Source organism: Chiloscyllium plagiosum, unplaced genomic scaffold (assembly GCF_037043375.1).
Source record: "Chiloscyllium plagiosum isolate Xiang-an unplaced genomic scaffold, Cpla_swu_hap1 HiC_scaffold_39, whole genome shotgun sequence".
Taxonomy (NCBI): Eukaryota; Metazoa; Chordata; class Chondrichthyes; order Orectolobiformes; family Hemiscylliidae; genus Chiloscyllium; species Chiloscyllium plagiosum.
The window spans coordinates 1,123,637-1,142,017 of NW_028270177.1; the positions used below are offsets into that span (position 1 = coordinate 1,123,637).

Here is an 18,381-nt window from a genome sequence, read left to right on the forward strand (position 1 = left end):
AAATTACACAACATCTGGCTATAGTCCAACAGGTTTATTTGGAGGCACTAGCTTTAAGTGCTGCTTCTTCACCTAGTTGCCGAAGGAGCAGAAACATAGAATTTATAGCAACAGGATTACAGTATCATGGAATGTAATATTAAAGAAATTTAGCTGGAGTCTTTCCTCTTTTAGAATGATCATGCTAGTTTCGGTTCCTTCATATGTAAATCCCAGAACTTTTTAAAAGCTATCTTGCGAATGTAACTTTAGGTGCCATCTTAGCTCAGATAACGCACTGAAGCTGTGAAGTTAAAGTCTGTCTGTCCCAATGTTAGGTCAGACTGATTCTATTTCTAAAGTGGGATTTACAGAATCTTTCTTGGATTTATGCAGCTATGCAGACTTATCCCCCATTACACTGATACATACATACACTCTCTTATACTCACACCTGCACACGCACATGCATGCACTCCCTTGGTCTCCCCTGCACGCATGCATAAGTTTGTGGGGTGAATTTGTACTTGCAGAATTACATTTTATTTTGATCAAAAACTGCATAAATCCATGTAAGATTCTGTAAATCCCACTTTGGAAATAGAATCAGTCTGACATAACATTGGGATGTAGACTTTAACTTCGCATCTTCAATGCATTATCTGAGCTGAGCTGGCACCTATTGTTAAACGTTATGTTGAGAATGTAACTTTAGAAAAGTTCTGGGATTTACATGTGAAGAAACTGAAACTAGCATGATCATTCTAAAAGATGAAAGACTTGAACTTAATTTGTTTAATATTACATTCTATGACAGTGCAATCCTGTTGCTTATAAAGTCCATGTCTTATGATTCTGATTCATAACCACCTGATGAAGAAGCAGCACTTTGAAAGCTAGTGCCTCCAAATAAACCCGTTGGACTATAACCTGGTGTTGTGATTTTTAACTTTGTCCACCCCAATCCAACACCGGCACCTCCACATCATACTTAACTGTTATGAGGCTTTCTGCCTCTCCCACCCTTACAGGGTAGTGAGATCCAAATTCCCACCACCCTCTGGCTGAAAAAAGGTTTCCTCACATCTCCTCCCCTTACCTTAAATCCATACCCCAATTATTCATCTCTCTGAAGGGATTTCTATACTGTCTGTACCTCTTATGGATCTAAATCATGTCTCCCCTCTGTCTCCTTTGCTTCAAGGAAGATAACCACAATCTATCCAATCTCTGTTCATAAGTAAAGCTCTGGTAAATCTCCCTCTGCACCGTCTCCAGTGCAATCACATTCCTTCTATAGCGTGAATTGCAGAATTACACACACACCACTCTAGCTCTGGCCTAACCAACTTTTCATTCAGTTTCAGCATAACTGCTCTGCTCTTAAACTCTGCCTCAGCCAATAAAAACAGATAATCTAAATGCTTCTTTAACCACTTTACCCCTATGGAGTGGTATAGGTATATAATGTTAGATGGACACACCAAGGTCCCTCTAATCCTTGGTGATCCCCAGGGTCTTGCTGTTTACCTTTTTTGACCTGCCCAAGTCACTCGCCTCACATTTATCTGGAATGAAGTTCATTTGCAACTGATCAGTCCATCTGATCAGCCACTCTGTATCTTTCTGTAATCCAAGGTGATCCTCCCCCACTATTTACCATCTGACCAGTATTTGTGTCATCTCTCAAACATACTGATCAACTCTCCTACATTCAAGTCTAAATTACTTATACATACCACAAACAGTAAGAGCCCTGACACTGGTGCAGGACACATGGACTTACAGTCCCAAAACATCGCCCTCCACTTCCTGCCAACAGCCAATTAGCCAATCTTTGCTATCAATCTCCCACGTAGGACCTTATCAAAAGCCTTGCTGAAGTCCAAGTGGATTACGTCAAATGCATTGTCATCATCTACACTTGTGGCCACCTCTGAAAAATTCAATCAAGATAGAAGGATAAATACTTAATCCTCTAAATATCCCAATAACACACACGCTCACAAACTCACTCCACTCAGGAAAAGAGGCAGAGATTGGCTTTCGGTTTTGAAACACTAATAGGCCATTTGACCCTCAACTAATCTGTTTTTGGCTGATCATCAAGCTCAATAATCTTGTTGTTTTTCCCCCCCCCCCCATATTCCTTGATCCCTTTGGAGATAACCTATATCTACCTCCTTCTGGGCAGTGAATTCCACAGGCTCACCATTCAATGGGTGAAGAAATTTCTCTTCATCTCAGTCCTAAAAGGTTTATCCTTAAACTATGACCCCTGGTTCTGGATTTCCCAACTATCATTCCTGTATGTAAACCATCTAGTCCTGTTATAATTTGACCGGTTTGTATGAGATTGGCCCCTCATTGTTCTAAATTCCAGTGATTACAATCCTAACTGATTCACTCGCTTCTCATACATTAGTCCTGCAATCCCAGGAATCAAATTGGGAAACCTTTGCTCCTTTATAGCAAGAACATCCTTCCACAGATAATACTAGAACTGCATACAAACTCCAGGTATGTCCATACCAACACCCTGTATAATTGCAGCAAGATGTCCTTGTTCCTATACTCGAATCCTCTCTTGACGAACGCCAACGGACCAGTTTGTCTTCTGCACCTGTATGCTTACTTTCAGTGACAGGTGCACTAGGACTCCACATTTTATTGAACATACCTCCCTTTCAGTTTACAGCCATTCAAATAATAATCTGCCTTCCTATTTTTGCTGCCTAAGTGGATATCTTCACATTGCGTCCGTCATGTATTTGTACACTCAGCCAGCTTGTCGTAATCACGCTGCAACATCTCTGCATCCTGCTCATTGCTCAACCTCCCACCTAGCTTTGTCATCTGCACATTTTGAGATTTTAAATAAAAGAAAAACACTTTGGTAAATAAGTTATTTTGAAGGCAAATGGATAAAGCATAATATTGCAGGGGTCAGCATGTCTGGCATGTGTGGTCAGTTCACTAATGCACAGGTGCTTCGGATGTATGCAGCTTGTTAAGGAAATTTTGAAATGTTTTTCATTTACTCTTTCAAACGTTCACATCAGTTTCTCCCTGAGTTTAGAAGAGGGTTTTCTTTGCCAAGAAATCCCAACACTTGCTGTCTCCAACAATGAATTCACTCTCTTCCTTTTGACATTCAGTTGCATTACCATCACTCACTGAATCAACACATGGAAGTCAGCATTGACAAAACTTAATTATAGTAATTACCATGTCTACAATAACCTGTCCAAGACTGGGAGTTGTGCAGTAACTTGCCATTTAATTCCTCAAAGCCTGTCCATACAATCACTGCAGAATTCAATGGGACAAAGGGATTTAGGTGTTTGTGTGTGACTCACATCCTTTACTCTGAGGAATTCAACATGAAAGTAAGGATCAAAACAGAAATAGCTGGAAAAGTTCAGCAGGTCTGGCAGCATCTGTGGAAAGAAAGCAGAATTAACTTTTCAGTCCGGTAACCCTTCAGAATTCAGCTTGTTTCCAATTGAGTTTAAAAGACTGTGGGGTGACCTAATTGAAATTTATATGATCTGAATGGTCTTGACAAGGTGTACATGGATGTTTTCTCTTGTGGGTGAGTCCTTTCGGGACAGTTGAGGGGTAACTTATACTGAGTCTTGTGTGAATTTGGAACATTCTGCCTCAGAAGATTTTGGAGGTGGATTTGTTGACTGATTTTAAAACATCCAGCAGATTGATTCCCTAGGAATTCTGGGATTTCCACAAGAGTCTAACTTCAGAGGAGGTAGATGGAAGCATGGAATTTGGAACGCACAGATCAGCCATACTGATTGGTGGAACAGACTGCAGAAGCTGAATGGTCGACACACTACCTAATTTGTTGGTGGATGCAGATTCCATTGGAAATATCAATAGGTGATTGGACATGTATTTGAAGGCGGAATATTAGCTTAAATGTCAGGAATTGCAAGTTTGGTGAGGGGCAGTGTTACACAGCTCATTTCCGAGGCTAGTATTGTCACAGGCAAAATGACTTCTTTCTAAGTTGAAATATTCTGATTCTAACAAACTCTGCTTTTTCTTAGAATGTAAAGTTCCATTTTCTTTATCTTTGAATAACTAGGACACACTGAATCCAATATTTATGATTTCATCCAATTTCTTATGGTTTAATTTGAAGATTATCACCCAATATAAAGCTGTCTCTTTGAATGTAATCAAAGTTCCATGCTAATTTTACAGAATATTCACTCTATATCATATTTCAAACTATCAGTATATTACAGATGTAAAATATTCAGCCAGGGGCTTATGATCAATTTTGATTGGTTTCCCTCCAGAATAGCTACCATCTGATGCAGCTCACCGTTAAGAGCAGTTACTAGCAAAGTTTGAAGCTAAACCTCGCTGCTGTGCTCTAGATACGTGAACAACTGTGAGCATTTCCATAGGAGGTCAGCTGGTGTATGGCTGACTCCCTTTCACCTTGCCAACTGGGTGAGCTATGGGCATTGATTGGTTGTCATTCAGTCTTGTTTAGTTCAAAGTTCTGATTGAGCTGTTCTCCACATGCAAATGGACCTCAACCAAGTGCTGTCAGTATTTTTTTCCATTCGAGAATTCAGTTTTATAAGTTAGAAATTCCATGTCATTTAGAGTCATAGAGATGTACAGCACAGAAGCGGACCCTTCAGTCCAACTCCTTAATACTGACCAGATTTCCTAAATTAATCTAGTCCCATTTGCCAGGACTTGGCTCATGTCTGTCTAAACCATTCCTATTCATGTACCCATCCAGATACCTTTTTAAATGTTGTAATTGTACCAGACACCCCCACTTCCTCTGGTAGCTCAATTTATACAAGCACCACCACCTACATGAAAACATTGTCCCTTCGGTCCCTTTTTAAATCTTGCCTCACTCACCCTAAAATGATGCCCTCTAGTTCTGGACTCCCCCACCTCGGGGAAAAGACCTTGTCTATTTGCTCTATCCATACCCCTCATGATTTTATAAACCTCTATAAGGTCACCCCTCAGCCTCTGATGCTCCAGGGAAAACAGCCCCAGCTTATTCAGCCTCTCCCTGTAGCTCAAACTCTCCAACCCTGGCAACATCCTTGTGAATCTTTTTTGAACCCTTTCAGGTTTCACAACATCCTTCCAATAGGAGGGAGATCAAAATTGCACACAATATTCCAAAAGTGGCCTAACCAATGTCCTGTACAGCTGCAAAATGACCTCCCAACTCCTGTACTCAGTGCTCTGTTTTCTGTTGGAACACCACAGAGTTCAGTAAGTAGTGAACGTGTCAAGCAGTTCACCCTGATGTAGTTGAAATTTTTTCATGATCTGAGTCCAAGGTTTTTGAGCTAATATGTAGATATACAATACTATATATTACAATCAAGTCTAATATTAAAGTAATTTCATTTAGAACCTCTGTCACATGTTCCATCCATCTGTTGCTACACAGAATGAAGATCAGTGCAGAGCAGCCATATTTGATCAGCCACAGCTGCTAGTATAACTCCCAGTTTCAGAGATGCTTCTCCTTGTTTTCACTGTTACTTGGTCCATCTGTAACTGTGCAGGGAATGGAAACTGTAACAAAATAATTGATTTGATAGTGAATATTCATCTTTCTTCCTTTCATAAATAAGCTCCGTACACTGCACAGCTTTCCACAGGACCTGTGTAGTTTTATTAGTTTGTGCCGTTTAATTAGGACATTAAGTCAAAAAGAGTCTCTGATTTTTGTGAGCAGTGTGCATTTATCCTGGACAATCTAGTTTGTTTTTTGGCTGGTTTATTTAATGAAATGTAGTGACCATTACACTGAGCATTCATAACTATCCACTAATACTTAAACACCATTGGGCAGAGTAGATGGGGAAGCTGTTTTCGGTGTTTAATTGCTGTCCTTCACGCTGAGGTTTTACTTTTGCTAATAAAGTTTCAAATCTTAATGGTTCATGGTCTCTTGAACTACCTCCAGTTTTACTCCCTTTCCTAACATTCTTTCCTGAGACACATTCCTCCAGTTCCACATCTTGTGATTGTACCGTGGAACCAGCCGCAAGCTGCAAATCTGGTAGGAAGTTATGGCAGGCCATTGGACTCAAGGAGGAGGGGAGTTTCTCGTTCCATGTGTCTGAGGAGGTGACCACTTATCTCAGCCACTGAAAATACCTCTATAAAGCTGGAATCAAAAGCTGCTTAATCATCTTCCTAGGGCAACTCTTAGCTGAGCTGAATAAGTTGACTTTGAAACTAGGATATACTGCAGCTAAAACAGTAAAAATAGTTTTTATCCAAGCTAAATTCTGATAGCATCTTTAAAGAGAAATGTGTTTGTTTAATTTGGATGAATTGGTTCACTTTCTGCTGGTACTAGTCATTAATAAATCAGAAAAGAATCTTTGAGAGCCTCCCCACTTCAGTTGTTGGTAGTTCAATTGGATTATTTCTTTTTTCTAAAATTAAATAAGACACATAATTTAAATCAACTGAATTAATTAAAGGATCAAGAAATGGGTGCATACACTGACCACAGTCTTGTTCCAGTGACGCTTTTATAAAAGCTAACTGAATATGTGACGTTAATTTGTGATTTTGTTGTTGTTTTAGGTTCACAGTGAGATGTTAAATAAACAAACACTCCTGGTTAGTCTAATGGAAAAGGAGCATGAATTAGAGCAAACACAATGATGTACTTAGAAGAATGGAGGAAATTAATTGTCAAGATTTACCAAAAGAAGCACAGCAAAGGAAGGCTAATAATAAACATTTAAAAACTAGACCTATTTGCATTAGTATTTCAAATTGCTGATGTATTGTGAAATAAGTTGTGTAAAAAAAGAAAATATTTATTTGGGTAATTTAAAATGTGTAACACTGATTTTCTGAACTGCCCCGTCAATTTATACACTTGTGTAATACACACAAAGATGAATTATGTTAAAATATGAAGTGTTCTAGTCTCTAGGCTGTTCTACAATGCCATTTGTAAGTGGAAAAATCTATTTTTATTTCTCTGGTAAAGACATTTAACTTGAATTTTATTTTAATAAACACAGTATTAGCCCAGAATTCCCACTTTATTTGGGTGTTTACTTGTAAAGACTAACTTTAGTCACTGACTCTAAAAGAAAATTACATTTAGATTATTTTTTTAAAATCACACTCTCTGAATTTATTTTTTCAAAGATTAATTATTCTAATCAGCATAGAAACGTAGAAGATAGGAGGAGGTCATTTGGCCCTTGGAGCCTGCTCCACCATTCGTCACAACCATGGCTGATTGTCCAACTCCGTAGCCTCATCCTGCTTTCTCCCCATAACCTATGATCCCATTCTCCTAAAGTGCAATATCTGGCCGCCTCTTGAACACATTCGATGTTTTGGCATCAACTACTTCCTTTGGTAATGAATTCCACAGGCTCACCCCTCTTTGGGTGAAGAAATGTCTCCTCAATTCCGTCCTAAATGATCCACCCCAAATCCTGAGACTGTGACCCCTGATTCTGGATACACTCACCATGGGGAACATCCTCCTGCACCTATCCTGTCTAGTCCTGTTAGAATTTTATAAGTCTCTGAAATTCACCCCCCCCCCCCCTCACCAACCTCGTTCATCAGAACTCCAGTGAAAACAATCCTAACCTAGTCAATCTCTCCTCATGTCAGTCCTACCATCCCTGGAATCAGCCTGGGAAACCCTCGCCACACTCCCTTGAGAGCAAGAGCATCCTTCCCCAGAAAAGGAGACCAACGTTGCACAGTATGTTCTAAGGTTGGCTTCAACAAGGCTCTGTATAACTATGAAGAGAAAATGAGGTCTGCAGATGCTGGAGATCAGAGATGGAAATGTGTTGCTGGAGAAGCGCAGCAGGTCAGGCAGCATCTAGGGAACAGGAGAATCGACGTTTCGGGCATCAGCCCTTCCTGAAGAAGGGCTAATGCCCGAAACGTTGATTCTCCTGTTCCCTAGATGCTGCCTGACCTGCTGCGCTTCTCCAGCAACACATTTCCATCCCTGTATAACTATAACAACAAATCCCTGCTCCTGTACTCGTAACCTTTCACAATGAAGGCCAACATACCATTTGTCTTCCTTACTGCCTGCTGCACCTGCATGCTTACCTTCAGTAACTGGTGCACAAGGACACCCAGCTCCCACTGCACACTCCCCTCTCTCAATGTACAGCCATTCAGGGAGGAATCTGCCGCCTTGTTTTTGCTTCCAAAGTGAATAACCTCCCATTTATCCAAATTATGCTGCATCTGCCATTGATTTGCCCACTCACCCTCTCTGTCCAGATCATGCTGAAGGATCTCTGTATCCTCATCACAGTTCACCCTCCCACTCAACTTGGTATCATTTGCAAACGTTACCTCCCTTTTTTAATATTGGAGTGATATTAGCTACTCTCCAATATGCAGGGACTGTTCCAGAGTCAATAGAATCCTGGAAGATGACCACCAATGCATCGACTATTTCTAGAGCCACTTCCTTAAGTACTTTGATATGTAGATTATCAAACCATGGAGATTTATCTGCCTTGAATCCCATCAATTTTCCCAGCTTCTCTACTAATCTTGACCTCTGTCCGTTCTTCCCTCTCTCAAAATCTTGCAATCACAAACATTTCTGGTATCTGATTTATATCCTGTTTGTGAAGATAGAATCAAAGTATGTGTTCAGTTGCTCAGGCATTTTTCTTTTTGTCCCCTATTATACATTCCCCAGTTTCTGTAGAGGACCTACATTTGTCTTCACCAATCTTTTTCTCTTCATGCACCTATAGAAACTCTTAGTGTCAGTCAGTCTTTATATTCCCTACAAGCTCACTTTTGTACTGTATGTTCCCCTTCTTAATTAATCCCTGGTTCCTTCCTTGCTGAATTCTAAACTGCTCCCATCCTCAGACCTATTATTTTTCTTGGCCAATCTACATACTTCTTCCTTGGATCGAATACTATCACTAATTTCCTTTGTAAGGCCTGGATTGGCCTCCTTACCCTCTTTTGTGCTGGACCGGAATAAACAGCTGTTGTGGTTGTTGTGGTTTCCCCCATGTGTTGCTTGAACGTTTGCCATTGCTGATCCACTGTCATCCCTTTAATTAACTCATACTTCATATCCTCATAGTTTCATTTGTTATCATTCAGCACCCTAGTCTCTGAATCAACTATCCCACTATCCATCTTGATAGAATTTTTTTTTATCATGTTATGGTTGCTCATCCCAAGGGCTCTCACACAGCTAGATTCACAATGATTCCCTTCTCATTACACAGTAGCCAGTCTTAAGATGACCTGCTCTCTAGTTGGTTCCTCCTCATAGTGGTCAAGACAACTATGTTGTATACACTGTAGGAATTCCTCCTCTACAGCATGTGGCTAATTTGATTTGCCCAATCTATGTGCAGATTAAAATCATCCATGATCACTGATATTCCCTTATCACATGCATCTCTAATTTCCCATTGAATGCCTTTCCCAACGTCACCACTACAGTTTGGGGTCTCTATATAACACCCACTAATGGTTTTTACCCCTTGGTATTTCTCAACTCTACCCATACAGACTCCACGTTGTCAGAGCTAATAACCTTTCTCACTACTGTGTTAATTTTCACTTCAACCAACAATGCCACTCGACCACCTTTTTTCCCTTTTGCCTGTCCTTCCTCAATACTGAATACCCTGTGACATTCAGTTCCAATCCCTGCTCACCCTGCAGTCATGTCTCTGTAATCCCAGTTATATCGTTCCTGTTTACATCTGTCTGCACGATTAGCCCATCCACCTTTATTGTGAATGCTCCAAGCATTAAGGTACAAAGTCTTTAAGCTTTTCTTTTTAACATTGTCTCACTCCCAATATTTTTCTCAATAACCATGTTTGAATTTTGTCCTTGGTTTCTATGCTGATCACTTCTTTCTTATTCCCTTTGCTACTATTTTGTTTTTGTCCTTGCTTCCCCCCTCCTCTGACATAGACAAACAGGATGCTAGAGAACACAGCAAGGCTGGCTTGCTGTGCTCTTTCAGCCTCTTGTTTGTCTACCTTGGATTCCAACATCTGCAGTTTTTTTTTGTCTCCCTCCTTCTCTGCTTCCTTACATAGGTTCCTATCTGCCTGGCATATTAGTTTAAACCCTCCCCAGCTGCTCTAGCAAATACTCCCTTGGACATCAGTCCCACCTCCCCCAGAACCGGCCCAATGCCCCAAAAATCTGAAACCCTCCCCGCCACATCTTTTCAGCCACGTATTTGTGTGCTATATCCTGTCATTCCTACTCTGACTCACACGTGGCACCAGTAGTAATCCTGAGATCACTACCCTTTGAGGTCTGATTTCTTAACTTCCTTCCTAGCTCCCTGTACTCTGCTTTTAGGACCTCCTCCCTTTCTTCACCGATGTTGTTTGTAATGATGTGTATCATAATACTAGCTATTTACCCTCCCCGTCCAGAATGTCCTGAACCCATTCCGAACTATCCTTGACCCTCGCACGGGAGACAATGTAGCATCTTGGAGCCTTGTTTATGGCCACACAAACCCCTGTCTTTTCCCCTTACAATTGTGTCCCCTATAACTATTGTCCTGGCACACTCTTTACACCTCTCCTCTGCAGCAGAACCAACTGTGGTGCAATGAGTTTAGCTGCTGCTACTTTCCCTTGAGAGGTCATTCACCTCACAGTATCCAGAACAGTATATCTGTATGGCCACAGGAGATTCCTGCACGACCTGCCTATCTCTCTCGCTGTATCTCGTGGTAACCCAATCTCTTCCTGCCTACAGAGTCTGAGCCTGCAGTGTGACCACCCCTCTCTGTACATGCGATCCATGAAATCCTTTGCCTTATGGATGCTCCACAGTATCCCACCTTTGAAACTCGAGCTTGCAGGAGCTGTAACTGGAGATACTTCCTGTACACGTACTGAGCCGGGGGACTGGAACTGTCCCTGGCCTGTCACATGGAGCAAAAGGAGCAAACTAAGACTTTGAGTTCTCCTACCATGATTCACCTCTTAAAGTTAAACCTTGGAGAATACTTTATATTCGATTAAATCCAGTTATCTATGGCTCTTCTTTCCTGGTCTGTGTACTACTCTTACAGATTGAAGCCTAAACAAAGGACTATAAATGATGGAAGCTCCAAGGACTCACCTGCTACTCACTAATCCACTCTCTCCCTTGTAGAAAGCTGCAACTGGACAAGATCACTCACTTTCCCTGACTTGTGGTCCTCACAGTGACTTTTCTTTGGTTTTTGTTTTTATTTATTGAAAAAATATATTTTATTCATAAAAAGAAGTCTTTATGTACATGTACAGTTAATGAAGCTATTCATATCTATACTCTTTACTTACAAAGAACACAAATAAGCCTTGATGTTCACCATTCTCTATATTTTCAAACAACTTCTTGGCATTTAGCTGAGGCATCAGCAGGGCCCAATTAGTGAGTGAGCCCCCTGTTATTATTCAGGAGAAGGACCTTACATTGTGGTCTTTCCCCACCGCACCTTGGTAGCAGCTGCCCCAAGCTTCAGCGCATCCCTCAGGACGTAGTCCTGGACCTTGGAATGTGCGAGTCCGCAACACTCATTCGGGGTCAACTCCTTCAGCTGGAAGATCAGCAAGTTTCGAGCAGAACAAAGAGCATCTTTCACCAAGTTGATAGTCCTCCAGACACAGATGATGTTCATCTTGTCATGTGTCCCAGGGAACAGACCGTAGAGCATGGAGTCCTGCATAATGGAGCTTCTCGGAACGAACCATGACAAACACCACTGCATTCCTCTCCAGACTTCCTTTGCGTAGGCACATTCCAGAAGGAGGTGTGTGACAGTCTCGTCCCCTCCACAGCAGCTTCGAGGGCAGCGTGCGGTGTTTCGGAGAGTCTGGGCATGTATAAAGGATCTCCCAGACAGAGCCCTTCTCACCATCAGCCAAGCCATGTTCTGGTGCTTGTTGGAAAGTTCTGGCGATGAGGCATTCTGCCAAATGACTTTAACAATCTGCTCAGGGAACCACTCGACAGGATCCGCCCTCTCCTTTTCCCGAAGGGTGTCAAGGACACTACGTGCTGACCACTTCCTGATGGACTTGTGGTCAAAGGTGTTTTTCTTCACAAATTTCCCCATGAAGGACAAGGGATACGGAACGATCCAACTACTTGGGACGTTCCGCGGCAGTGAGGCCAGGCCCATCCTTCGCAACACCGGGGATAGGTAGAACCTCAGTACGTAGTGATACTTGGTGTTTGCGTACCGGGGATCCACGCACTACTTGATGCAGCCACACACAAAGGTGGCCATCGGGGGAGAGTAGCACTGGGTGTGTTTGTCCCCCCCCCCCTTTGTCCAGATCTTTGTATATTGTGTCCGTTTGGACCCGGTCCATCTTTGATCTCCACATGAAGTGGCAGATGGCCTGGGTGACTGCGGCAGCACAGGTTCAGGGAATAGGCCAGACCTGAGAATACCTCACACCTGATAACCAAGTTTTTACCCACCATCAAGAGTGACCGGTGCCCCCATCTGCCCAGTTTCTGCCTTGTTTTAGTGACACGTTCCTCCCAAGACTTGGTGCACGCTCCAGCCCCTCTGAACCAAATACCCAGCACCTTCAGGTAGTCTGTCCCAACAATATAGAGGATTGGTCGGTCCAGCTTGTGTTTTGGTTAGAGGAGGAGGAGGGAGAGAAATACTGAAGTAGTATTTGTTGTTCAGTATTTCTCTCCCTCCTCCTCCTCTAACCAAAACACAAGCTGGACGAACAATCCTCTACATTTTTTTTAATTTCAAAATGTACTTTATTCATAGAAATAAATCTTTGGTACTTGTACAATTTGTCATGTCGTTCATAGATATATACATTGCATGTCTTAAAGAACAGATTGAATTACTCGAATTTACAGTTATCCTATTTACAGTTCCCTTTATTAACCATCCAATCTCTTATTATTTAGCTGTGGCTTCAGCGGAACCCACCTACTGAGTGGGTGCCCTGTTATACGATAGCAAAGGAAACTTCTTTAACCCCCAGTTTATGGGGTTACCATTGTCCATTTGACTGTCCTGTCTCTGGGGTAGCTGTCTGCATCCCCATGGTGAGCACGAACTGCTGGACCTTTGCTGGGCTGAGGTAGCTATCCAGCTCCTCACTGGGGTCATTTACCCGCTCCGGTGTCGTTGAGCCAAGGCAAGGGTCCGCACCATCCAGTTCTGTGTCTGACAGTGGGACTGTCAGAGGATCACAGCTCTCAGTTACCTGTAGTTGTGGGACAGTGGGTACCCCCTGGCTCTCACTGGGTGGAGGGTGGACTTCAGGGGGTCTGTTGTTTCCTGGTTGGGAGGAAATGCCCTCCTCTTTATCTACTGCGCTCTGTCTCTTCTTCTGGTGGTGATGACCAATCCTCTACATTGTTGGGACAGACTACCTGAAGGTGCTGGGTATTTGGTATTTGTTGTTTAACTCTCCCTTGACAACATTCCCTCCACACACCACCGTTTAGTAGTGGTGACTGCAGCGATACAAATCTTTACCCCAACAGCCAATCAGTGTTGTTGCAGCTCTCTGTGGGACACTCTGCTCGTGTAGTTTTGACAGAAGAAGCAAGAAATAGTCAAGATTTTGACCCCCATTCAGTTTCAAAGTGAAACTAATAAAAGTATTCTCATAGAATCCCCACAGTGTGGGGACATGACTGAGCCTCTGAAGAGTAACCCATCCAGACCCATTCCCCTCCCCTATATTTCCCCTGACTAATGCACCTAACCTACACATCCCTGAATGCTATGGGCAATTCACCTAACCTGCACATCTTTTGACAGTGGGAGGAAACCAGAGCACCCGGAGGAAATCCACGCAGACACGGAGAGAATGTGTAAACTCCACACAGACAGTCGCCCAATGCTGGAATCGAGCGTGTGTCCCTGGCACTGTGAGGCAGCGGTGCTAACCACTGAGCCACCGTGCTGTTATTATTTTGATTTTACTGTTTTTGTGTTTAGCTCTCGAGTGCTGGGATCTTTCCTTTCAATTTCACAAGATGTTGAGTTATTTTCTTAAATAATGCTGTCTCCTGAACTCTATAACTGTCAAGGGATTTAATGTTCAGTAAACAATTTTGTCTTTTTGAATATATTGTGAGTAGAGATGTTCCCCCCTCTCCCACCATCACCACCACTTTGCAAACACCAAATTCTAACTGCCTGCCTCCCAATCTCGGAGTAATCTACCCAATTTTGCAACATTGGAAACAACCAGAGCAACCTCAACTCCTACTCCGTCTCCCCAATGACATGTGGCTCTAATTTATGTAATGTAATTTTTTGTTTACCTTTCATGTGTAGCACCTTTCATGTGTATGCCATTTGGAAGTCCCTATAGATGGTATTTATTGAAACTGTTCACTATGCTGTTTGCCTCATTTACCAATATTATGTGTAATCTATCCCGTGCTGTTCCATAATTTTAAGACGGCTGTTGCAGCAGATTCAAACCTAGCATTCAAGCCTGAAAATACAATGTTTATACTAATAGCAGCTTCCAGTGCTAAAAGGATACTTCCTTCATGTTTATATAATTATCCACCAAAGCACAACTCCTCTTCCTCAGGCTTCAGACCTGTAGCTGAACTCCAGGCCTATGATGAGCCAGTTGACCTTAAAGATGTGGATGGACAATGAGTTGAGGGTTTCTACAGCAAGAGAAGAACAAGTAGTCAGTGTTGAAAATGGTTATGGTCTGTATCTGATACTGTACCGCTGTTCAACTTGGTTTGAAATTTAGGCAAGAGTAAAGGTGGCTGGTCCCAAAGGGTAATTTGCCTGTGTAAAATAGAACCTCACAAAGACTTGATTTGTGTTCAGCATATTCTCCAATCTCCAACGTAAGCTTGCTCATTAGGATCATTAGTTGTTAGTCAGTTATCCTGGAAGCTTGCATCTCACAGGAAGGTAGAAATGGAACAGCCCCTGTGTTACATTGATTTTGAGTGCTTGGTTCTAATCTGGATTTCATCAGCTCCACCTGAATGGCAATGGCCAGATGAGGTTTTTCCACAGTGTTTAAATCGGTTAATGAGACTTAGAGACATGGACAGTTTCCAGAGGAGAGTTAACGCTACATCAAATTGAGCACTTGGTAAAGACTTTTAGCAGTGTCTTTCCTGAAGATAAGAATGATTGACATTTCGTTACCAGTCTTGGTTTCAGATTGGTATGATACATTAAAGAATGATAGGGCGAAAGGGTGATATTGCTTTATAAAATAGTCAACTCTCTGTTAACTTTGCTTTTGATCCCTATCAATCATGAATGTTAGTGACCGAAATACGGCACAACCATAAAGACTAATTCACAACTGGGATCAGAGGATGACTTTAGACTGCATGTCTACAAATATTAGAGCAGCTACTGTTCATGACCAAGATATGGTGGTTGGTGTGGTGAGTGGAGAAGTGTTCAGATTAGATAGTAATTACCCAGTTTATTGGTGCTTGAGGAAACTCAAATGTCATGGAGGTCCAATCAATGGGAATCAACAGAGGAATTCCTGACCATTTGTTCTTCTGTTGTTGTAGTAACCCTCAGCTCATTGTCCTTCCTCAATTTCAAGGTCAACTGGCTCATCATAGGCCAGGAGTTCAGCTACGGGTCTACCTTGTCCAATGGCTCATGACCTGAACATTCATCTTGATCATTCAGCAGTACACAAATTAATGTTGAGGTAAGGAATGAAATATTACATTGGAAAGATGTTAACAAAATATCTGCTCAAATTAACCAGTAGGCTTTTTGTGACAATATTTGTGTTTCCTTCATCAGCCAAACTTGGTAGCTGAGGACTGAGAATGGGTGAATGTTTGACAGATGGAGTTCAGTGTGAGCTGGTGAAGTTATCCAGTCAGGATCAGTCAAAGATAATTCCAAAAATATTCTTCAGAATGAGAAACAGCTCAATGTAGCATCTACCCAGACATGTTCATTACTGAAAGCAAATGCATTAGTACAGAATACAATCTAAACATCTCAAGAAAATGTTACCTCTTTACCTTAAGAGGTCTGGAATAATAATGCTCCAGGTTTAAGGAATCTTGTCAGACCTCATCTGGCATGATTCTGTTCAGTTCTGGGCTGCATGTTACCCTGGTGTATCAATAATGCAGATTTGCTGAGTGATACTGGAACAGCAAATTAATAAAAGGATCAACACAGATTACATAACCTTGGTAAAGTGATACTCTGTAGAGGCCGGAAATCTGAAGTAAAATTTTTAAAAATGCATCTGGTGAAATCCATCAACTTACAAAATCTTGATTGATTTTGGTTGGGCTAACATGCATTTCCAAGTTTTTCTTTGTGTTTTTTGTATGAACTTGGTTTCTGTTTACATTTTATTTCTTATTTGTTTGTGAGCTGTGGGTGTCTCTGGCTGGATTTATTGCTCATTCCCAATTGCCCAGGGGGCAGTTAAAGGTCAGTCACATATTGCTGGAGGTTAGGCCTCATGTGTAAGCCAGGCCAGAAAGGATGGCAGATTTCATTTCCTCAAGGACATTCATGAATCAGCTGAGTTGTTACAACAATAGACAGTGATTACATGGGCACCATTAGTCTCCCTTTTTATTGAATTCAAATTTCACCATCCGTGAGAATGTCCCTGCAATGTTAGCTTTGGGTCAGGATTACTCGTCTAATGAGATCACCACTATATCCCAGCAGATGGCAATAAGTAAAATCTGATTAAACTGTTTAAAATAACAGAATTTGAAGGATTGATACTGAAATTATTCCCTTTCTTTGATGGGGCTGATCCAGAGCAAGGGGAAATGATTTCAAAATCACAACGCGTCTATTTGGGAATGAAATGAGCAGCATTTCTTCAAGAGTTGAGGAAATCTGGAATTCTCTCTGAAAAGGCTCCAAACGCTGGGATCAGTTTAAATTTATGACTGACTGATGGATTTTGTTTGGTAATCATCAACTCTTGGGTCTGTGCATACTGAGCTGTCTGCCTCAGGTGGGTGTAGCTGTGCAAGTGTCAGAGTTGAACCCAGGTACCTCAGCTCAGCTTGTGTCCAACTACAGTTTGATGCAGCAACCAGTTGTGGACTCATGATCTCTGGAGTGTTGCTGAACAAAGAGACCTTGGAGTGCAGGTTCATAGCTCCTTGAAAGTGGAGACGCAGGTAGATAGGATAGTGAAGAAAGCGTTTGGTATGTTTTCCTTTATAGGTCAGAGTATTGAGTACAGGAGTTGGGAGGCCATGTTGCGGCTGTACAGGACATTGGTTAGGCCACTGTTGGAATATTGCGTGCAATTCTGGTCTCCTTCCTATCGGAAAGGTGTTGTGAAACTTGAAAGGGTTCAGAAAAGACTTACAAAGATGTTGCCAGGATTGGAGAATTTGAGCTATAGGAAGAGGCTGAACAGGCTGGGGCTGTTTTCCCTGGAGCGTCGGAGGCCGAGGGGTGACCTAATAGAGGTTTACAAAATTATGAGGGGCATGGATAGGGTAAATCGGCAAAGTCTTTTCCCTGGGGTCGGGGAGTCCAGAACTAGAGGGCATAGGTTTAGGGTGAGAGGGGAAAGATATAAAAGAGACCTAAGGGGCAACGTTTTCATGCAGAGGGTGATACGTGTATGGAATGAGCTGCCAGAGGAAGTGGTGGAGGATGCTACAGTTACAACATTTGAGGGGCATTTGGATGGGTATATGAATAGGAAGGGTTTGGAGGGATATGGGCCGGGTGCTGGCAGGTGGGACTAGATTGGGTTGGGATATCTGGTCAGCATGGACAGGTTGGACCGAAGGGTCTGTTTCCATGCTGTACATCTCTATGGCTCTATGTGTGGCCAGCGAAGATACTGGATAGGAGCATAGGAACAGATATAATGAAGGAGTCATTATACTATTAACTGAATCTAAAGACCATTTTTGTTTTATTCCTGTGACATGCAACAAATATATAATTTTTGAGAAGGAGCTAAGTTACAACCTTTACTGATTTTACCGAAATAATGTTTTATCTGCAATTGCACTAATTTTCCATAACACTGCTTTTCTTGTAGGTTATTTTGTGAAAGAATAGTTTATAATTTGTTGTTTCTTTACCCTGCTCACTAGATACAACCAAGTTCTGGCCCAGAAACCTGCACTCTTCACATAGCAGAATTCTCAGAGGTAAAAACACTCATCTTTCACAGACAGCTATCAGGAACATGAGTCCTGGCTGATTTCTCCACTCTCTCTTTAACTGAGGGATCACTGGACAGTGACCAGGAGCAAGGTTCCTGGCTGATTGCATCGTGGTTTGTGACTGTTACAGCAGGCAGCAGGTTTGTTAGAGATCTCCAGAGGAGCCCATGGCTAGATGATAAGTGACAGAACCAC

The 18,381-nt window shown here is 42.0% G+C and overlaps 1 protein-coding gene across 10 annotated transcripts in view; it reads left to right on the forward strand.

Moving 5' to 3' along the window:
- gabpb1 (GA binding protein transcription factor subunit beta 1) overlaps window positions 1-18,381 on the forward strand; it is a 100,110-nt gene that overhangs the window by 79,569 nt on the left and 2,160 nt on the right. For 7 of the 10 annotated variants that reach the window (XM_087981393.1, XM_087981396.1, XM_087981394.1 and 4 more), the window contains one exon: window positions 18,115-18,171. In XM_087981393.1, coding sequence (XP_087837519.1) covers window positions 18,115-18,171 — 57 coding nt within the window. Of the gene's footprint in view, window positions 1-3,693; window positions 3,877-4,301; window positions 4,459-6,591; window positions 7,054-18,114; window positions 18,172-18,381 lie in introns of those variants that run through there. The other 3 variants (XR_015753820.1, XM_087981390.1, XM_087981391.1) reach the window with 3 other exon arrangements.